Below are 23,973 nucleotides of genomic sequence, written 5' to 3'. Positions count from 1 at the left end.
AGGATTACTCAATAAAAAACTGTTTTATTTTATTTACTGTTTAAATTCGGTTTAAATTTCAGTTTCAACACAGATTCAAAGGGCTCTAAAAGATCACAAACGAGGCATAAGGGTCTTATGTAGCAAAACCATTGCCATTTTTGGCAAGAAAAATGAAAAAAGATGTACTTTTAAAGCACAACTTCTCCTCTTGCACCAGCCGTGTAACGCTCAACATTGGGTGTGTATTATCTTGATTTTTTTTAAGAAAGTGGACAAATCCTTTAAATGGCACACACGTGTTAAGTGTTTGTACCAACGTGCTTCAGCGCCTACAGAAGCTTAAGATATATCGACTTCACAGAAAGACAAATGCATCTTCCAGCCTACAATGAAATCAATGACTGTGTCTGAAACCGTTCACTGTTCCCTATAAAGAAAACCAAAATAAGTGTGCAATTTTGAACAGTGACGTAAATACTATTCGTTATTAACTCTTAAACCTTTGTGGCTTTATGGATTGTACTGTGAAACGGTAAAGTTTACTTTCTTACTGTTTGTCACAAATGTTTATTTTTTATTGGATTAAGTTGATAATAAAAAGAACAAAACAACTGCTTTTCATATTTATGTGTGTTTATTATATTTAATAAAAATATGCATTATATTGAAAATAAAAGGCATCACATTTATTGTAATGCTTTTAAAGCAAAAAAAACCTAACAAGAACTAATAAAAAAGTTTATAAAAATACTTTTGTGGTGTAGTATATACAATGTACATTAATATTATATTAAACAATATGCTGCACTGACAGAAGAACAAAAAACCCCCGTAATAAATTAAGTCAATAAATAGGTAAAATATTAAAAACATTAAATCTTTCAAACTCAAAATAAAATTGAATTGAAAATGTATTTATATAGCGCTTTTCACAATTTGTAATTGTTTCAAAGCAGCTTTACATGAATAGAAACAGGAAAAAACACAGAAAATTCGACAGACAATATAAGTAGCAAAATACAGCGGCTATGAATAAACTTTACAAGCGAGCGTATTAATAATGTAACGTATTGAAGAGGGTGCTATGTTAAGCCAATGTCGGCTGACTCCCCGGGTTGAAAAACCCCCCTAGGAGAAAAACCTCCCGAATTTTTTGCAAGGAGGGAAAAAAGTCCTAGGAGGGAAAAAACCCTTGGGAGATATATGTAAACGGATGAGGAGATTAAACAGGTTCCGCCGGTGGTCGTTGGTCAGGCATCGGCTGGGCATCACGTTAAAGGACGCCCAGTAGATCAGTGGTGTGTGTTGACCTCCACGGCGGCCGGAACTGGGTCTGTTTGTCTCAATGTCCTCGGGTTCGAGGATATTTTGGTGCAGATTTCCTTGCCAGATGGTGACGTACAAGAGAGAAATAATCATATGTAAGTCATATATAATGTAGGGTTGGCAAAACAATTTGATAAGAGCGGTTCTACCTTCATGCCATCAGATTTGCGAGTCCCCTCATCCACTTTTCTAAAGGCACCTCTTCCAATCTGTCTTCCCACTTCATAAAGCAATGACATTTTTCCTGAAAAACAATCAGTACAAAATGAACACAAGAATTGTTTTGTCTCACATGAACTCCAATGGCAGTGCTGCTTATAACATAACAGACAAAAATAAATATTCATTTAAAGTATGTGCAGATAATGGAGAGTTGTTCAGTACATAAAATGCTAATCAGCTACTAGCTGATTAAGCAAATCAGGACAATAAAAAGGAAAAGCACACTTTTCCAATATAAAGGAAAAACACACTTATTACGATAACTGGGCAGAGATTTGAAACAATAAAGTACAGTCGACAAGGGAGAAAATTAAAGCAGACAATAAAGAGCAGATCATAATGTATTGCTACAACTCCTTGAAATGCATATCATAAACAGGATTACTTCCTAAAGATCTGACTTCGGACAGAGCGCAGCTCTCTGCACGTGCATGATATTGAGAGAGGCGATAGTTTGCCTCAGCTCGCATGAAACGCCTAAAACTGAACAAATACTTAAGGATTACTACTTTTGTTTATGTTTAGACTTCAGACAGATGCGAGATCGCGTGCACGTGAGACAGAGAGAAGCGCAGCTGCTTATGATGCGCTGGGTTATTTCAGATGCTAGGAGTCCAGGACGCGTGCATTAAGTGCATGTGCGTGCAAGAAGGAATCTTCTCTCTACAAGCTCTCTCGCGTAGTGAAGCCCACAAACCCCCCATGCGAGGAAAAGCACACAATGTGGATGTTAATGTGAAACTATAAAAATAATAATAATAATAATAATAATAATAATAATAATAATAATAATAGGCACAGCATTTTTTGTCTGAAAAAAAGAAGTAAAAATCGAGAAACGAATCGTGACACCCCTAAAATGCATGTATTACAAAAACTGGACAGAGATTTGAAAAAAAAAGCAGAGAAACTGTTGACAAGGGAAAAAATAAAGCCGACAATAAAGGTCAGAACACAATAACATTATACTCACGATCACTATCGCTTGACCGCAGGCTAGATGAACCTGACCATTCAGCTGCTTCTTGGAAAGCTGTTATGTCCAAAGATGATGAACCAGACTGGCAATAGTCTGGTTCCACAAGCTCGCCGGCTCGAGTCCGAAGGGACTATACTGCCTGTGTTTCTCACGAGCTGGGTGCAGGTTACACAAACCTGACTGACCAATCAGCATGATCCGGTTGAGCATGACGCCCGTGGTCGAAAGGACCACATTTATGATCATCCTCTTCTTGGAAAGGGCATGTTTCCAAGGAAAACAATCTCGCCGGCTCGAGTCCGAAGGGACTATACTGCCAGTGTTTTTCACGAGATGGGTGCAGGTTACACAAACCTGACTGACTAATCAGCATGATCCGGTTGAGCATGACGCCCGTGGTCGATAGACCACATTTATGATCATCCTCTTCTTGGAACGGGCATGTTTCCAAGGAAAACAAGCTCGCCGGCTCGAGTCCGAAGGGACTATACTGCCAGTGTTTTATCACGAGCTGGGTGCAGGTAAGAAAAACCCGACTTAAAATCAGCTGATCTGCCGGAGCACATGGGCGATGGTCGAATGGACCATATGATCAGCTGCTTCTTGGAAAGCTGATATATCCAAGGAATGACGAACCTGACCGGCAATAGGGTGGTTCTTAAAAACCCGTTTGCTTAATACCAGAACCTTTCTACATCAGCTTCGTCTATACGGGCACCTGAGGATCAAAATGGCTCCACGTTATCCTCAATTACGCAGCAACAACAAGCTTTTCTGATTGCTTGCAATGCTCTGCGCATGAAAGCCCGGATTTTCTTCCGGCCTTCTGGTTTTGGTTCTGAAAGACAAAAATAGAAAAGATGAACAACAGATGTTACCACCAGATTACAGCCCGATCGATATGGGTTTTTTGGAAACCCATAAAGTAATAACACTGGGAAATAAATGTACAGTCATGTTTTTTTAATTTATTATATCGATATTTGATGCCACCATATGGATTCTTGTAACGCACGAAGACAGACAATTATAAATCCGCATATCGATTTATTGTCCCACCCTTATTCCTGATCAGAGATCTGTCAATTCAAATCTCACTATCCAATGGGATTAAAGTATGGTTAAGTCCTGCCCACACAAGAGATTTGTGCCAGAATGGCGAATGTAAATTTGTAAACCTGCAAGGAAAACCTTGCTTAGAAAACAGTTAAGAAATAATGTGAAACCCGTGTTAGATTTTTGCCTTCGAGTTGTTTTCTTTCGTTCTCATTTTACATTTGTTTGTTTAATTAAAAGTTCCATTAACATCATATTTGGGGTGTCATTATAAGGGTGTAATACCCTGACCTGGTAAGCTTCTCTCCTCCTCATCTAAAGCCGCTGCAGGTGTAGCCACAACTGGAAAGATCGGACACAAAGAAGACATTATAAACTTCTCTAAAATCTAACACACTGTTACTGTATAGTTATTATGGTATTGTGAAAAACATTATAAAACCTATTACATAAAAATGTCATATATGTTAATGTTACATGTGTGTTATTCCAAAGTTTATTCTTTTCTTATATACATATTATATACATATTATATATATATATATATATATATAAATTCTACTGTAAATTCTACTGTCAAACAGCGGATCCTAAACGGACCCATGTCGGATCCTCGGACGCGCCTTTACTGAACGGTTAAACGATGCACACCTGTCAATCGAGACTTTCTTTCCTGGGACACGGTTGAGCTGAACCCTCTTTTGAGTAAGTATTGATTTGTTGATATAATTGTGCCAGTAAACATTGTTTTTTAATCATCCTGTATACTAATGATTGGAATGACGCTGATATTAGGAAAACTTTAGCATGTTCACTCATGGATAATGGTTTAGCCCTAGCTGTGCATTATTAAGTTTACATGTTGGCAATTTTGGTGTAGTGTACGTATCTGCCATCTTCTTTATAATGAAAATTAATCTTTGGCAATTTAATCATTGTTTGACTCGGTTCAGACTCACGGTCACGCTGCAAGATGCCATGTGACCTAATCAGTGACTAAATGAATGCAGGTGTCAGTCAGAGCGACTGTGTGGTTGGTAAAGATAATCTTCTCGTCTGTTATTTTGAGCGTCTGTTAACAGGGTGATTTAACCAGAAGTGTGTAACAAATTCCATTTACAGCTTTGGGTAACTAGTACTTTTAGAGGCTGTCCACACGGAGACGCGTATCACTGTATACGCATAAATTTGTTATCGTGTTGGCGTTTCATCCACACGGATCCGGCGTTTTGGGAGACTGAATCCGCTATTTTTGAAACCGGGTCCTAAAGTGGATAAATCTGAAACCGACACCCTTGCGGTTTCGTCTGTACAGCCAATCCGTATATTTTGTGAAGCGAAAACGTCATCACATCACGTGTCGGAAGCGTCACACGTAACAGCAACAACAATAACGGCGGACTACGTGATTGTGTTCGTGATACAGAAGCTACTAAAGCCTACTAGCTTTATTACAGCAAAATCTATTGCTTCTATGCAATTGTGGTGACCAACAAGCGATAATGGACAACACCGTACGTTGGTTATGCGCATGCTCAAAGTCTTCTTCTCCGTGTATAGTGTATCTGTGGCAGAAGTACAGCGCCCCATACTGGTCCGGCATATATACTACACCGCTTTCAGTCAGTTTCAGTGGTTTTGTGTTTACGGATTATTTTTTTAGAGCAAGGAAAAAAAATGATCAGATAGGGAATGCACCGGCTTCGTGTGGACATAGCCTTAAAGTGATTTTTAAGGTTACATTTACTCAAGTACATTTCTAGTGAAAAAAATGTACTTTTACTTCATTCGGTGGCGTTACTATGATAAGCATACTTGACTTTGAATGCTACATACCATGAACATCTGTCTGTTTGATTACAGGTGCTGTGTTCAACCTGGCAACGAGGAGACGTGAAATGGGAGAAATGATTAAATAATAAAAATATTTTTGTTGAACAACTTGTCTTTCTGCAGTTATTCATTGTCAGATGTTTTAGCTGTGCATAGTGCAGCATTTCATTGAAGTTGTAGCCTAATAGATCAAGTATTTTATGTTTGTATTGACCTGGGCCTATAAAGCACTAAATGAGGTTTTGACCACAAAAAGAATATTTTTTTAACAAAAACAGAATATGCTATAACCTATAACTGTCCATAAATGTAAATGGCAATTTTTTATTTCCATTGAGTAGTAGTAATTACTTTTGTACATTAAATTGATATCTTTTAGTGAAACTTTTCTGTTAGGCCTTTTTACAATATTGTTAGGTTAAAAATACAAGGCAATGCAGATTTAAGGTTCTATATTGCTGCAGTAGCCAGGCCTAGTGATAGTTTTGGTTTTATCCGTTAGTTTAGTTTATCCTATTTTATCCTACAGTAAGAACAGAAGGGATTTTGAATTTGAAAGTGAGATAAACGGGTCCAAAACGGACCCGGTCCTGATAGCAATAAGCTCCGGAGCGGATCCGTAACGGAACCGCTCCGAAGTCAGTAGCTCCGGTCTGCATCCGTTGCGGATCCGTCCCGGAGCTCGAGTCAGACTTTTAATGAGTCAGTTGCGGGTCCGCGGCGGATATATGAATCAATTTGCGCCACGGTTGCGGAGCGGATGCAGCGCGAGGCAACGGCGGGTCTGCGATCCGCCTTCATTGTGGATCTGTCACTGCGCGCAAGTGGACGCCGACACGGGTCCGGTCCGGAAGCCGCGATACCTCCGCGGCTAATCCGCCACGGAGTCCTTTTGCTGTGTGGGTATATATATATATATAATTTTACAACACTAATCTTTCCACATTTTACAATAAGAATAAACTGTGGAATAACACACATGTAACATTAACATATATGACATTTTTATGTAATAGGTTTTATAATGTGTATATATATATATATATATATATATATACATATATATATATATATATATATATATATATATATATATATATATATATATATATATATATATATATATTTAATGTGTCGTCATAATAGTGTAACACAGTGGCTCTCAAGTCCGTTCCCCAAGGCCCACCGCTCAGCACACCCTGCATGTCTCTATCATCTGACACAATCAGTTCAGTTCATTGAGATCTCTACCAATGAGCCGATGATTTGAATCAGGTGTGTTAAATAAGGGAGACAAACAAAATGTGCAGAGCAGCGGGCCCCCAGGCACAACCCCGAGAACCACTGGTGTAACAAACTGACCTGCAGGGACCCACTCTTCATCCTCAATTGCCCCAGGAAGGACAAACCTGGTTTCCAAAACTGCGGGGGCAGAGACACACAACCTCCGTTGATCATCTCGCTCCCCACTGCTTTCAACAACATTTACGTGCCCCTCAGCTGACGAACCCGTGATCTTATCTAGTCCATCAGCTGCACAGACCGGACACAAAGAACACATTATAAACTTGTTAATACAGTAACAATGTGTTAGATCTCAGTTACTGTGGTATTTTCACAAACATTGTAATAATAGTAATAACAAAAATTTATCACATAAGACATGTATGTGTACCAGTGGTGGCCAGTGACTTCTTTTTCGAGGGCGAACAATGCGAACATGTATTTAGTCCGTCATGTGTTCGGCACGTCATGTGAACGTATGTGCATAACGCGTCATGTCAAAATACTTGTCTGCTGCAGACGCTTCAAAGGCGTTTGCCAGATACTCGATTAATCTCATTTGTAATCAGAGTTTAGTTTTAAGTTGGTGTCTTGCGAGTACTTTGTGAACGTAAGCGTCTCTTTGTCATAAACCCTTTTAACGCATGTGCAGCAGGCACGTATTTTGAAATGACGCACGATGCACATAGGCCCACACGACGCAACAAACACACATTTTGACATGACGAGCAACACAAGACACTCCAAACACATATTTCAAATTTGTGCCCCTCGGAAGAGAAGTCACCGCCCGCCACTGATGCATACACACAAACAATGTTTTTTATACATCACTGTTATTAATTTAATAAACTATGTGAACCATATTTAATTTAATTTAAAAACTTCACATGAAAAACATAATTACATAATACATATAAATTTAAACACCAAAAATACTAAACACCGCCCTCATGCTATGCTAGACCCAAGACAAGTACACAGTAACTTCATGTATGTTTTATTATCTATATAATAAGTTAATGTGTCAAATGTTTTTCATTAAATTTGAGGTTTCATAATAATGATGTGCTGACTGACCTTTACGGCGCCGCTCCATATCTCTCAACCAATGTGGAATGGCCAATGTTTGCTCCTCACCCGAGTAAAAAGTGGCCATTTGTCTGTCTACAATTTTACGCGTGGCGATCACGAGCATCTCAGATAATGTAAGCTTTTTCTGTCTTACACCTGGACAGATCAGACATAAAAAACACATTAACAGTTAACATGGTATTTTCACATTGTGGATAAATAGTTGAAGAATTTTATAACTGGCACTTTTTTAATGCACATGACAGAAGTGGAAAGGGCGCGAGGCTGCAGGAAGCTGACAAATGAGTGTTTATAACATCAGAACACGTTAAAAACAAGTTAGCATAGCGTTTATCTGCTAATAGTTACAAGCCTCCATTTAACGGACCTAAAACAATGTGCTGTCACTTTAAACCCAGTGTCCTGATCACTATGAATGATTTTTGTGTTCTTATTAGCAGGCCCGGATAAACACAATGTAGGGCCCTTGAAAGTCACCATGAACCGGAAGTAGTGATGGTCTTGTAACTCTGTATGCATTTATTGAATGTCAATATGCACAATTGATCAAACTTTCACAATAGTTATGAACCAAAGAATCATGCAAACCTCCTTCACTAATTCTAGGCATAAGATCGTTTAAAAGACTCCATTTACATCAAAAGGTACAGAATATGAGCAAAATATAGATGTCCTTTAAATTAGCCATATACATTTCCTATGCTGATCTTAGGTCAGCAGCAGCTAACTATAGTTAGGATTGATTTACACGCTGTAATGTCCTTACATTAATGCACCACTAGATGGCCCTCAAGCTTCGTGAGTTAGATGAACGTGTAGTGTGATAAAAGAGGAAAGTCAGTCCTCTTTTCGAGGTTATGAGTGAGATTTATTAAAGTGTGTTTGGGCTACGTAGACCCATTAAAGAATGAACTGAATGTATGGTGATACAAAATGAGGCGTCGTGCAAATTAGCAGTAAAAAAAAAACAGGTCGCGCATTTCGGGTTTTTTTTTGCCCCGTGCCCCCCTCCTTTCAAAATAGCCATTCACCTAAACCAAAACTCCAGTGACGTCATTTAATCTTACCACCGATCCCATATATATTTTCATTAGTTCATGCTGAAATATCACAACAAAGCGCATAACACGCTTGAAAAAAACAATACATTGACGAGAACATCATGGAAGCACTTTGACAAATAAATATGTCTGGCAATATGTCAGTTATTGCGTTTGACAGAAACCGCACCAGACAAAAGCACGCGCGCGACGAGTCCAAAGATAAATCACACACTGCTTTGTTCATAACAAAAAAAAAACTGACAAAAATGAACGCGTAACATTATAAAAATGTAAAGTTTACCTTATTATGACCCTGATTTCATAATTTAGAGAGCAATATTTAATTAATAACTTAAGTAATGCGTCGAATAATTAATTCGCATTCAGTAATGCGTCGGTTTCTAAACTTGGAAAAGTTATTACATCATCTCTGCCATATAGCGGCAGGGTCGTGTAAAGAAACAGACATTCGCATCAATCCTTATTTGAAATAGACACAGTTCATATTAAATCAACAACAACAAAACGCCTCATGCATAATTTACGTAAATGAGTCTTTAATTCCACCAACAATGCAGGCAAATAGCAACGTTCGTCTGTATAGCGCATCGTATATTTTTGCATTTGGGGTTTCTCTACCGAATGAGCTGACAAACCCAAAATTTGACTAATAGTGACCGTGCGGATCAGAAGGTTAATGAGTTCAAGGTAGTTATCCTTCGGAGGTCGCATTTGGCTGCATACGTAAACCGTCTTTTTGCAGAATATTAACAATTATAAGGTTGGCTATTATTTTCAGTTAATCGTAAATTGTTGTAATATGTTTACGACTTTCGAATGCAATGCTCAGTTAACTTAAATAAACCAGACATGTGCAGCCTGCATATGCGACCTTCGTAACTGCAACCTTCGGATGGAGAAAGGGCCTAAATAATAATATTTACTGACCTGAATGGCTCAATTCCACATCCGGTACAACCCGCGGAGGGACGGAGGTTACCCGAGAACCTGAAGGGGCAGAATTCTGCTTTCGCAGAGTACCACCGCTGCTGGTCTCGATATCCTCCTTCGACTCAGACATGTTGAAAATATCTTTGTCTATTAAATAACTGTAAAGTCTGTAAAGACTGTAAAGTCAGAAGAGTAGTAGTGGTTTTCAACAGCTTTCGCTTAGAGAATCACTAGTGTGTGAAGGGAACATGTCAGGGCAAGCCTTTTTATATGTTCGGTGACGTCAAACATTCCATTCGCTTGGCCAATGAGAGACAAATAATTTAAATATAGAACACACACTGGAACACATCAAGGTCATCGTCTCTATGACAACAGATCATGTATTATGACGACAGAACATTTATGACGTCTTTGTGTCAATCTTAATCAACTACGTTAAAATATCTTATGTATTATAATTAATATATTTACATCTATTCATTACTTTTATATTAAAATACACGTAGATAACCTTCTATGTAAATATATGGTTTTATATTGCAATATATGACCATATATATTTCTTTCTAGTACTTGTCAACATATTATTTTGTTGTTATATGTAAATCTATTTAAAAATGTATGTGAAAGCCCCTCTAGTATATTTCACATACAGTGTAAACAAATTTCCCACAAATAAACACCACTCAAATAATTTAATTTGACCGAAATTTTCATCACACTCCCCCAATAAATCAGTGGGCACTGAAATCAGATTTTACAAACAATGCGGTATACATTTATGCACATAATATATACGTTAAGCACATATATAGTATATCCATTAACTGCACATTAACAACATGAATCCAGCCAGCAACAAATACTAGACTTCAGATATAAAATCAAAGCATAAAATTGGATTGGGGGCAGGCTTATGTCTCCTTTCTCTTTGCCATCTCAGAATTCATAGCCTGTCCTAACTGTCCAACAGTTTCCACCTTATGATGTTTTATGAAAACATCTACAAAAGAACACAAAAGAGAAGTTGAAAACATTTAGATTAATCAGTGGTTACTAAGCTGATACTAGTTACTCTGTACCTACAGACAAAAAAATCCATCAATATATAATAATATAAAAGCAAGTATTTACTTCACATTTACATAGGGCAGTAATTCTTAAAGTGTGGTCCACTAGTGGTCCGCCAAACCCCCCAGTGGTCTGCCAAAAGATGACCTAAACTAGGCAAGTGTTTATACAAAATTGTCACTTATTTAAATAAATTTTTAATGCCCTTGTGAAACTGTGATATCAGTTCTTGCCATTCTGTTTTAATAACGTAAAAATGGATCGGTGGCTAAACCAAAGAGGAGTCAAAAGAAAAGATCAAGCGTAAACTGAAAGCAGCTAAAATCCACATAAATATTAGTTCTGAAATTTCAGTGATTTTGGACATTAAGGGGAACATTTTTTTCAGCATTTTATTGTTACCATAGTTACAACCATAAACTTCATATACACAAAAACTCAGTTTTAAACTAATGTCTCTTTGGAATGACATTAAGTGGGACCTAGGCTGTTATGTTTTATTTCAGTTTTGTTTTTCACATGTTATGTTTGTTGTTCATATTAAGCTTCAACTCATTTCACATTTACTTTTTATAATGAAATAAAATTCATATAATAATTTATGAAAATATCATTGCACTTGTGTTTAAAAAATTAGTTTTTGACTTGAAACAGTTGCATATTACACTTAAATTTAGCTTATCCTTCCTATTTTGTTGTTTTTTTTGGAGGCATGTTAGAGTAGGATTCTGGTAATTGGTCCTCAGAAAAAAATCGGAAGATAAAGTGGTCCTTGGGCTGAAAAAGTTTGAGAAACACTGATATAGGGCTAGGTATCATTAAAACATTTTCAATGCAGTAGAAAATGCAAGCTCTGAGGGTGTGGATGATGCTTGCACACAGAGATACCCTGTAGCCAAATCAAAAAAAGCATTGGCTGTGTCCTTCATGTCACACCACCAGGGTTACTGGACTCGCTGAGGACTGAGGAGATGGAAGTAATCTGTAGTGCCTTATTAGTGCTGGTGGTCTCTTTTCTTACTTTATTTCTGTCCTCTACAGCAAACAGCTCCTTGAGGGCAGAGAGCTTTGGCCTCTTCTGTGAACAAATAGGTCAGGAAATAAAGAAAAATATATATCACTATTGAGGTACATGCAAACAAGTTCATTTTGTACTAATAATTAAATGGGGAAAAAACAGAATGCCTTTATATTTTCTTACCACTGTTTCACTGGCAGATGCACAGATGTCTTGATCAGATATGCAGTCATCTTGGTCATCTGCTCTCTCTTTAAGCCCCTGATTCATCTGCTGGCCCTGAACCTGTATGGAATAGAATATGAGGGTCATGTATATTGATATCGACAATTGAAGAGAAGTTAGATAACTAATAATGGTTAACACCTGTTCATTTATATCAGCTCCTCCTCCAGTCTGTACCACACTTCATCTGACACTTTTGACTTGAATCTGGCATCCAACGCTGTGCCCTCCTCCAAAAACTGTCTGACGCTGTCAACCTGCAAGTAAGACTAAAACATAGTATGAGTCCCTAAATAATCCTAATTAAAAACAAGTGAGAATATGATTACGCTGAACACCTGGTATCTTTTTGAGAGGTCATTCCAGATAGTGTCCTTAAAGGAGGGGTTTAACGCCATTTCATGCATTCTGACTTATTGACACCGTTTAAAAGTTGTAATCCTGCATAATGTCAAAAAAGCCATTGAGCATGCGACAAGAGTATTTCTGGGCCGATGGCTGCATCTGACTGTAAGCCAAGGTTATGTAAAAAACAGTTTTTATTTAAGCTTTATTTATTTGATGTATCAGCTGTTGGATTACAATTCAAAGGCTGTGTGTACTCGTAACTCTTTAGCTCCGCCCACTGTACGCCTTCAAGGAATCATCTTTTCTGAAAAAAAAAAACCTGGAAAAGGTGTTCTGTCTTTTATGAATCTGACAACACAAAAGACTCTTTGGAAATATGAAGGATGACATACTACTCTATAGATAACCAAGATTAACATGAGAGTGGCAGAAATCGTGTGTGTTATGTGATCTTTAATGGTCTTTGTGAAGGAGTTCTCATCATTAACTGTAAAGTGGTGACGGCCAATCAGACCAGAATTGTTTGTGTTCCCATAGCTCTGATGGGAGAGGGCTCAATTTCCAAGAAAAATTTATGGATTGAAAACTTGATGTGACAACAACAGGTTAGGACTGAAATGATCTGGCTTTGACTAGTTACATTTACGCATTTGGCGGATGCTTATCCAAAATGGCCTCTGGTGTATTGTAAGGTATACATTTTTATCACCATGTGTGTTCCCTGGGTTCGAACACTTGTCCTTTTGCACTGCTAATGCAATGTTTTACCCCTAAACTCTACAGACAGGCCCGGATTGGCCATAGAAAGAACCGGGAGGATTCCCGGTGGGCCGGTCTGGTTTTTTTGGCCACGAGGGCCGGTGTTGTCATGCCACCGGGATGACGCGTATTTGCGGGTGAGAAATGTCCCCACCGCTTTATGCACAAGTTGATTGTGTCCCGAGTCCCGACCACTTATTGGAAGAATTCTTGCATTAGGGTTCATTGACATCTAAAACGCATGCAACGCAGGACGTGCCGCTGTCTTCTGGTTTTCAAAGCGCTTACTTGAACACGAGTTTTGTTTCAGACGCGTCTATATTGAGTGCGCTTGCTGGCCGCGCGTCTATATTTAAAATAAACTTGAGCGCGTCTTTTGAGTGCGCTTGCCGGCCGCGCGTCTATATATTTTAAATCAACTTGAGCGCGTCTTAATAAAAACGGGCTGGCCTCTAAAAGGAAAAGAATTTACAAAACGTATTTTTTTATCCAAGTCATAGATGAATTCTCTATGAATAGTCATTATTCATCGTTTATTGCAAGAGGAACAAAAACCTATTTGATGCAAAACTCATTCGTTTATTTGAAAAAAGTAGTTTCAAAAGTATATCCATGATGTTTTCTTTTTTTTAACACCATGTAGGCCTACGTTATTTAGCAATAGACATGATCTAAGTACTAAAAAAAAGATACAGATTTTTTCCATTTGTTTCCAATGCATACTTGATAAATCTTGCTTGTGTATTGTATATCAGGGGTTTCCAAACGTTATCAACCCAACAGTTAATCTCAAGACTCACCATTTTTTGGAAATAGAAATATAGAGGAAAACACAAACACATTTGTTTCCTTTAGTTTTTAAATAAGTTTACTTTAGTAATATTATGGTCTTATGGTAGGGCTGCATGATTATGGCAAAAATTATAATTGTTTACTGCATTTGCACGGAATATGAAATTATATATTTGAAAAATACAGTGAATTGCAAGGCTGCAGAGAGTGCACTACTGCAGACTTATACTACTGAGGGTTTAAATATATTATTTTAATAGTCAGTCGTGAACTAAAGTGGGCCGGTCTAAGGCATGAAACTCCAGGGCTGAAAATGAGTCCCACTCCGGCCCTGTCTACAGATACAATTAATGATTTTGTATATAATGTTATACAGACCTGAAAGCTGAAACCATGTCTGGAGTGAGCTTGTGCTTGTGTCCCAAGTCTCCTGCTTCTTTAGCTTTGATGAAATAGGATCTTTCCCTCTTCGTCATGAACAGTCACTCCCAATCACGGTCCTCAAGCACCCACTCAAGAAAGCAGTAGATGTCTCCCTATTTAAAACAATCAAACAGCCTCCTTCCAGAATGGTTAACATGTCTCGCTAACAAGCTGTTGAGTTGAATCAAGTGTTTTAAATAAGGAGTCATATAAAACCCTCTAGGAGGGGGCACTCAAGGACCAGGATTTGGAAACACTGCTCTAGATAAAGGTTTAGGTGGATCTGGCATCCGACATCATAACGATCCTTTTAGCCACTTCTTTACTGGCTCTGTGAAACTTCTCCTCCACCATCTGAGAAAACAAAGTTTTAGTCAGCATAACAGCGTAATGAAAGGCTTTCAGCATTTGACATCAACGTACTGCGAGACCACACTTCACCATATGCACTTAATTCGCTCTCATAGTACTTGGATTTAATAAGATCGCCCTGCGTAGGGTCTTGTTTTTTTTTTTTTCATAGATAAAAAGATTTTCGTCATAGTTGTCGTCATTATGTGATTGTTTCAATTTAGTTATCGTTTCGTCAATGAAAACGTAGCCACATTATTTTATAGTGGCTGGTTCTCAAACTGATCTGTCAAGAAAACCATGAGAGCGAGAGACACATGCACGCAGAAAAGAGTCCTCGTGAGCGCACCTCTGCAGTGTTGCGTGCAAAGGCTCGGAGGACAAATTATGGTAGAAATCATAATCCTAATTATTTTAAAGGAATACTTAATGATTGTAAAAACCTGCATTTATACACACATACAATTCAATGCATTTGTGTAGTGTTGTTACAGAAGGCTACACGTGTCAAAGCAGTGGTATATTTCACCCAAAAATCTCACCTGTACTGACTATCACGTCGTTACAAACCTGTATCAATTTGTTCGTACTGATTAACACGAATTAAGATATTTTGAGAAATGTCCATAATCAAACCATTCATGAGCCCCATTCACTTCCATAGTATTATTTTATCCTACTATAGAAGTGAATGGGGTTCACAAATTGTTGATTACGGACATTTCTCAAAATATCTTCCTTCGTGTTCATCAGAAAAATTTATACAGGTTTGTAACAACCTGAGATTGAGTAAACGATGACAGAATTTTCATTTGTGGGTGAACTGTCCCGTTATACATAAGGGACTGTTTTGCTTCAGCTCGCTTGAAATGCATATATCTTTAACAAACATAAACAAGATGAAGATTACTACCTAGTGATAGGACTTTGGACAGATGCGAGAGCACAAAGTGACGTACATGTGGTCTAAACAAAGAGAAACTTAATACACCAAGCCTTTTTCAAATACTCAAATATTTCTGTGAAGTAATTTTGGATAAAGACTTTTGTTTTCTTGTAGCTCGATTGACAGGACAGAGCATTGGATTAGCAGTAAAAATGACATGGGTTTAATCTGTGTGTGTTAGATTACATTTAAGAGCATCACTCCTTCCCCGCCTGATGTTTTGCAGTTTTTCTGTACATTTCAAATAATTCATTCAAGGTGTAATGTAGATCAATTATTTAACCCAAAAATGAAAGACAGAACCGTTCTTACGCTCAAGATCCCTGTAAGTCTGGTCACCAGAGCATCTTTTAGAAGATAAGGTGCTTGAATTTCCTGTACTAGATAACTTTCATGACTCCTGGGTAACGCATTTCCAAACCTGTGATAAGAACATAGAGAACTCATTAAAAAGACATTTGTTAGGAAATTTAAGTTTAATAAAAATACTATATTTTAGCTACCCAAGATGGAGGCTTCTCACTTTCTGTTCTTCAGTATCATCTTTCACAGGGAAAAATAGGTGGTTACTTATAAGCAAACTGAGCAAAAATATCATACAAATATCAGAATTTTGTTAAAGGTCAATTAATACTTAGAAAAAGTCCTATCTTTTCTCTTCACACTGAAAGTGAGAGTGCATCTGTGGGTGGAGCTACAAACCAAATACTGTATTTTCCAGACCGTAAGTCGCTCCAGAGTATAAGACACATCAGTAAAAAATGTGTTTTGAAAAAGAAAAACATATACAAGTCCCACTGGACTATACGTTGCGTTTATTTAGAAAATGATTTCCAAATGATTTCACATCACCCGCTGCTGCTATTATCTCCTCCTCGCGTACCTTAAAGCTTGGTTGTACGCGCGTCGCTGACATGCTGCTCTTGCTCTCAGCTGTTGTTGCTGTGCGTTAGGGAACGTAAATGCACCATACGTCATCACATCGCTGTATCATTGATATGACATTTTTATCGTGTAAAAAATTATACCGGTATTACCGTGAACGGTATGCTATGGCACACCCCTACCGCCTAGCTCGATTCTAGTGACAGCAGTGGCCGTTCACTCCTCACTCAAGTGGTCATGCCCTTAATTATGAAGAAGTTTAAGGCTTAATATAATTTAAACAGATTAGTTAGAAAAAAGTCACCCCCCTCACAGTTGTCATGAAGGGCAAAATTAGCTGTACAGACCAAAAACACTTTTTGTACCAGGCTGTAAACAAATTATTTTATACTGTAAAGTTGGCCATTTTCAACATGGAGGTCTATTGACTCCCTTTTGGAGCCAGCCTCAAGCGGCCAATCGATGAATTGCAGTTTAAGTCACTTCCGTATTGGCTTCATCAGAGAGATCGGAAGGTTGCCCTAGCTCCAGGCTGCGTCCGAAAACTCTAAATTGCTGCCTTCTGAGGCAGCTTTCCAAGGCAGGAAGGCATCAAGGCATGTTCAATGTTAGGTTTACTTCCTGTCTCCTGAGATACCTATGCGTGGGCGTACAATAAGAATGTGATTGGTCGAGTCTGGTCAAGTTCGAAAAAATAAAATGGCGGCCAAGGAAGCGACTGGAGTACAAATTTAGTGTAAATAAAGGTACATTTTCACTTTTTACACCTTTTAATAGCATTTCTAGCGAGAAATTAGTATTGTAGTTTTCAAATAACGTTATGTAATTAGTTATCACAAAGGAGCTCTCTGTTTATATTTCAAACACGCTGCCTTTGAAGTGTGTCCGAAAGTCTTTCTCTGAGCTGCCTGCATGCCTCCGAAGTCATTTCCTCATGAGGCGGCGAGGCAACGAGTCACTCCCTTGAGTTTTCGGACGCAGCCCCAGTCTCAAATTGTTGTGGTTACTGTTCCTTTAAATAAACAGCCAATGACACTGCAAGGGAGGCGCTTGAAGCGCTCTGATATTTTTTAAGAGGTAATTTACACTTGATCATCGTTCGATCCATTTATTCCCGTACTATTGCTGTGAATCCTTACGACCGCGTCACCTAATGCCTAGCGTACACCAAAGGATTTTCACAGTCCCAGACTAAAGACCGGCAGTCTTTAGGAATCTAACTGGAGTCTCGGCGCGCTCCCGTCGTCTCGATCGTTAACTGTGAGGTGATAATCTGCAGTCTCCGACCCGATTTATGCCAGTCTTTCTTTAGTCTTTCATATCAAACATGTTTGATATTATCGCAAGTCCCAGCGTAGTCTCATGACGTGAAACAATCAACAACCAATAAACTCGTTCTCCGGAAACAGGAAGCCATCAGTCACTCACAACAAAGAAACATGTCGACGGACGTGGAAACACAACGAGCGCGAAGTAGGCGAAAATGGACCGTGGATAAAGAGGAGCGCATTGATGAGCGGTGGGCAGAGCAGCCGTGTCTTTTTGATGTAAACTGCCATTCATACCACGACAGAGTGGAAAAAGAAAAGAAGTGGAGCGATATTGCCTGTATGTGTTAACATGCTATACTCTACCACTCTATTGAATGGCATAACGTGCTAATGTTTTCTAGTATGTGCTTATACATTCTTCACACCGCAAGCGTGAGCAACGCGTAAGCGGCGCGTGTTTTTATCGGCGCCCATGTTAACAAGTTAAAGCACAAGCACGTACACTGCACGCGTGCGGTCATACATGTGACGCCATAAATGTCATAAATGTGTGTTTCAAACAGTCATGACTTTGAGCAATGTAAAAGAAAGCAATGAAATATTTAAAAACACCAGAAGACTGCGCTGTCATTCACTCTCTGCCCAGCAAATGAGTCCTCATATAGCTTAATACTGTTCAGAGAAACAGATAACGTACATCAATACATCTAAATCTTATGCTTAAACTGTTGACAGGAAACACGATCGACTGCTTCATGCTGTCAATCACTGAGTGATTTTTTTTTATTTATCTTAAAACTTAAGAGAAACAGATTTAATAATGTGCCAAGGGCTATTATGTCTATAATTGTGTATTGTGTATATATCTGTCATTACACGAACCAGAACAGCACGAAAACAATGTGGGTTAAACAAATCACAGTTATATAAATTACACTGACAGTCAAAAACCGTCTTGAAGAGGTTTTGCTCATTAATGCATATAAAATAAAGTAATGTGAACTTGAGATTTTTATACTGTTATTACAGTTTTTCTCAGTCGCTTTGGTACATTTCTCGAATCATACTCACAATTTGCAAAACAGTAAGTGCATTTCTCAAAACAATTCGGACAAGTAGCAAAACACCATGAATAACCTGCAAAAGCCACTCTCTTACTCAAAATTCATCTCTCAAAATCTGTGTCAATGAACATGTCATTGCCATCAGAATGACAAGTCAATGTGTCATTGTGTATGGATAAGACAGTCAAATTGTTTAGTCACGTTGTCAATATAACTAATATCTAATAATATTAGACTTTCACTGGCAGCCCAAATTTAGCCTTGTTAGCCAAACACGCTTGCTGGGTCAGGAGGTATAGGAAGACTTCAGTGTAACTTGTTCAAAGAAATAAGAAACTGCTTTTTTGATGTGCACAAGTGACACAATGATGTGATAAATGAACAAGTAGTTTTGAGAATTTCAATTCTGATCTGAGAAATGTACCAAAGCGACTGAGAAAAACTGTAAACTGCACAGTATGCGCTGCAAACGCAGCTGGTGTGAAAGCACAATGGACACGCGCATACATTTTTGTTAAATCACTGCTGAGCATGATGATAAAAAGCTAAAATAATCTTGTTGTAGTCTTGTAAATAGTGTCACTACAAGATTCAGTGTTTGTAAAATCTTTAGTCTGAGACTAAAAACTGTGAACCCAAGTCTTTAGATGTGAGCTGATAATCTTATAAAGTCTTTTCTAAATCTTTTCAAAGTCTTTAGGTGTACACAAAGCATAAGATGGCCGCCACTACCCAGAATGCAATGCGAGCTAAAATTTTATACTGAAACCGTGTGAGAATAAAACTTTATTAAAAATGCTGTTGTTATCATTTATAATTGTATTTGACAACAACACAAACTAAATATATACAAATATGTAATTATATAGTGCATTTCTGCATCTGTAGTTTAATTTAATGTGACAAAGCTAATCTGACGGTATAAATCCAAGCAATTTTGGTGCGGGGATGTCGCGTCATCTGCTTACTCACCGCAAAATGCTGTAACGTCACTTTGTTTGTATCTATGTATGCTGTTGTGAATCGTATTTAAACAGAATGAAACGTTTTTATTTTCTGAGCAAACAAGATGGTGGCCCCCGGGGAGTTGGTGCCCAACGCAAACTGTGTTTTGATGTTTGTCAGAGTCATGTTAATAAAAAACGGAGTAAGTTACATACCTTTGAAATGAGAAATATGACCCTCAGTCGCAGGCCTTGAGAAAATACTCCTACATGGCAGGGCACACGCAGTTGACCCCATTTCTCACGCTCTTACGACCAAATCCATTTTTTTCACGCAGGCCCGTGCCCACCATTAAGATTCCCCTGCCTGGTGTGTAATAGCAATCACTATTGGAATAATAATTGCCTAATATATAACTGTAAATGTTGTGCAACGCCTATTTCTATCTGTCTGCCTCAATTAGCAGCCAGTGCTTGTCAAAATCAAAATGATGCGATAGCCAATCAAATCAAAGAAGGTGGAGTTGTTTACATTAGCCGGAGCGCGAGCTACAAACTACAGAGCGAGTACACGTCTGCGCGATGTTTCGGATTGTTAGCGGTGGTGAAAGTGCAACACGATGTAAGTAACTAAACCAGTTATATATAAGGGTTTCAAGCGTACCTTTACTTTCTACTGAGAAGAACCACCTCACCACTTCTCATGTTGCTTGTATTTTACCGTAAAGAATCAAAGGGGCTGCGCAGACCGTTCCGACCGTTGTCAGACCGATGTGACGTCAGAGTACCGCGAGAGTATGTCGAAATGTTACAAAATGGTCCGCCTTTACCATTTCTCTCGCGATACTCTGACGTCATAAGGGCAAGGTCTGCGCAGCACCATACAAAGCGTCAAGGTCTGGATAAAAAGCAGGCCTTTCCATATTCCACGCACGCAGATACGCTCAAAAAACTGCAGATTTAACCTCTTAATTAAAAATAAATATAACTCTGTCATTTTTTTGGTCTAGATAGAGGCCTGGTCTTGGGTCTTGTTTTGAATGGGACAGCTTGAGTTTTGTCACTGAAGTATCGCTGCTGGAGGTGAAGATATTAAACAGAAGACATTTTATAGCAGTTTAAATATATTTTAATATTAAAAAATAATGCAATGCACAATCATTTTATTAAAAAAATGATAAAAATGTTAATGTTTCACAAAATAAATAATGTAAACATGAAGCAATAAGTCTCAAGTAGTTTGATAAAAATGTAAAATTAAAATCACAAAAAAATGTGGTTTGTGTCACTTTTTAAAGAGATAGTTTGGCCAAAAATGATATTAAATCCATGTTTTACTCACCCCCAAGCCGTCCGAGATGCATTTGTCGAACACATTTTCAGATATAACTGTCTGGGTCGCACACCGGACTCGCAGCTCAGCGCCACATCGAGTCACGTCTAGCGCGAGCATTGAAGATGGGTCGAGGCTGGGTCGTCCAACATGACAATGACCAGAAGCACACAGCCAGAATAACCAAGGAATGGCTCTGTAAGAAGGATATCAAGTTTCTGGCATGCATAGCCAGTCTCCAGACCTAAACCCAATAGAGAATCTTTGGAGGGAACTCAAACTCTTTATTTCTCAGTGACAGGCCAGAAACCTGACTGATCTAGAGAAGATCTGTGTGGAGTAGTGGGCCAAAAAAATGAAAAACTACAGGAAACGTTTACCTCTGTAATTGCAAACAAAGGCTACTGTACCAAATATTAACATTAATTTTCTCAGGTGTTCAAATGCTTATTTGCAGCTGTATCATACAAATAAATAGTTTAAAAAAATCATACATTGTGATTTCTGGATTTTTTTTGTAGATTATGTCTCTCACAGTGGACATGATGCACCTACGATGACAATTTCAGACCCCTCCATGATTTCTAAGTGGGAGAACTTGCAAAATAGCAGGGTGTTCAAATACTTATTTTCATCACTGTATTTTAGCATTGTTGTTTAATAAAACCATGTGTTTATTGGGTTTTGATACTTTATTTGCACCAATTATTATTGTCTCATCAAGACAAGATTGTCATTTTAAAAGCTTTTGCTCCCTTAGGTCTATTTTTATTACAAAAAAATATCAGATTGCTTGATCATCCTGAATTATCAAAATAATAGTTAGTGAAAACTCTATAAATTGGTTAAAAACATTTTAAAATCTTGTGATTTCAGTTAAATAAAAGGATATTTTCTATTCATATATTTCATCATTGAGGATTTCTTAAAACTTCGTCCTAAAGTCTCAAGGTGAAAAACTCGTTTTATAGGTCTTAAATAGGACCTATCATGAAAATCAGACTTTTTTCATGTTGGGTGCTGTAGTTGGGTTCCCGGTGCTTCTATCAACCTAGAAAATATGTAAAAGATCAGCCCAGTAGCTTGTTTTTGGTGAGCCATGCTCTGCAGGCATGTGGAAGAATAGCTAATTGAATTGGCTCCCCTTGTGATGTCAAATAAATCTTTTTGTGTCCCCAGAGTATGTGAGCAAAAATGTGCTGTTTTGGATGTGTCCTTTAAAATGCAAATGAGTTGATCTCTGCACAAAATGGCAGTGTGGTGGTTGGATAATGCAGATTATCGGGCGGTATTATCCCCTTCTGACATCACAGGGGGAGCCACATTTCGGTGACCTATTTTTCACGTGCTTGCGGAGCATGGTTTGCCGGGACGGATTTGCTGGGTTGGTCTTTCGCACGTTTTCTGGGTTGGTGGAGGCGCTGGGGGACCAATTGTGGCACTTAAACATGGAAAAAGTCAGATTTTCATGATATGCCCCCTGTAAAACCTTTTTATTAAGGACATAAAAGTGTTAATGATATAAAAGTAAAAAACTATAATTTGGCATCTGAACTATTTGGGCCCCCAAAGATTATTTTTATTAGTAGTAACGTGGGTGTGGTAGATGGCCCAATGTTATATTCTTTCATAGGGCCCAAAATTGCAAGTCGCCTAGTTGCATGTCTTCCCTAAAGGTACTTTGGTTTAGGGCAGCTTTGACACAAACCTTACATTGGTCTAAAAAATTAAGATAAGATATTAGATAGACAACAAAATATCAAACCATATGATAACCGCAAACAATTTCCACCTTTGCTCATAACTTAACTACACTTTTAAAGTGCTATAAAGTAGTTACTTGTGGATTATGATGTGCTTTACCATCAGAGGTGCTTTACCATATCCTACATCACATATTTTGATTTTGGACGTCTGCTTACTTTATATCTTATATCAGAATATTATATTACTGTTAAGTGAATATTCATTCCTACTATGAATATTAAGTGGCGCTGTCCACATTAGTGTTTGTAACACTAATACCCTTTTCTAAACCTAAATCTGGACAAACTATTGTTGGAAAGCTCAAATAGTATAATTTTCATATTTCATTAGCATTTGGGGAAAATTATGACATAGTGAGAGTCAGTTTCTAAAAGGTTACGGGCCCACATGTAGGCCAAATTTGTTTCTGCATATTATAACACTAAACCTCTACTCTAAACCTTAAAAATCATGACAAGCTATATATCACCGGAAAGCTCTCAGAATGTAGTTTTAACATTTCAAACCCTTTTTGCATTAATAATAATGCGGCGACAGTAATTTATTAGTTTGTGAATATAGAAGTATATGCAGCAAAATCTAGTGGCAGTTGTTGGTAAAACCATTAAAAGTGTGACACAAACCTCATTTTTATGATTTTAACTTGAAGTTTGTATTACAACTACTTGAGACATATTGCTTCATGTTTACATTATTGTGTGAAACATTTAAATTTTTATACTTTTATATATAAAATTAATATGTTATTGCATTATTTTTATGTATTAAAATAAAGGTAAACTGCTATAAAAATATTTATGTTTAATATTTTCACCTTCTAACACATCTGTGAAGAACCCTAGATTGTCGTCTTTGAAACGGGACCGAGATTGGGCTTCTAGCCCAAAAAAATCCCAGAGAAATTTTCATTTAAAGACGTAAATCACATTGTCACCCACCACTCAAACGGGATTTGCGCCACTTATGGGGTTAAAATACGACGAACCGTGTGTCCTGTATCAT

At 37.9% G+C, this 23,973-nt stretch overlaps 1 protein-coding gene across 6 annotated transcripts; it reads right to left on the bottom strand.

Annotated features, from left to right (window-relative positions):
* Positions 1–642: 642 nt before the first annotated feature.
* Positions 643–22,251, bottom strand: LOC129449962 (uncharacterized). Of its 6 annotated transcripts, XR_012370750.1 has the most exons (14): positions 20,088–22,251; positions 16,211–16,250; positions 16,020–16,128; positions 14,366–14,764; positions 12,230–12,357; positions 12,047–12,148; positions 11,867–11,923; positions 9,769–10,777; positions 7,763–7,912; positions 6,761–6,931; positions 3,857–3,907; positions 2,504–3,347; positions 1,458–1,552; positions 643–1,364 (listed from the first exon to the last, which is right to left on the bottom strand). XR_012370750.1 is itself a non-coding variant. In XM_073870388.1 (12 exons), exons 8-12 carry the CDS (start codon positions 9,899–9,901, stop codon positions 3,235–3,237), a joined length of 618 nt encoding a protein of 205 aa, XP_073726489.1. In that variant the 5' UTR covers positions 9,902–10,777; positions 11,867–11,923; positions 12,047–12,148; positions 12,230–12,357; positions 14,366–14,764; positions 16,020–16,128; positions 16,211–16,250; positions 20,088–22,251; the 3' UTR covers positions 2,503–3,234. The 6 variants fall into 6 exon arrangements, 1 of the variants encoding a protein (XP_073726489.1); XR_012370747.1 differs by having other exon boundaries at positions 646–1,552; XR_012370748.1 differs by having other exon boundaries at positions 646–1,552; positions 12,230–12,345.
* Positions 22,252–23,973: the final 1,722 nt, after the last annotated feature.

The sequence above is a fragment of the Misgurnus anguillicaudatus genome, chromosome 8 (genome assembly GCF_027580225.2).
Source record: "Misgurnus anguillicaudatus chromosome 8, ASM2758022v2, whole genome shotgun sequence".
NCBI classification, from domain to species: domain Eukaryota; kingdom Metazoa; phylum Chordata; class Actinopteri; order Cypriniformes; family Cobitidae; genus Misgurnus; species Misgurnus anguillicaudatus.
The sequence above is the reverse complement of the archived record's forward strand: the minus strand, read 5'-3'. Positions and strand labels throughout refer to the sequence as shown.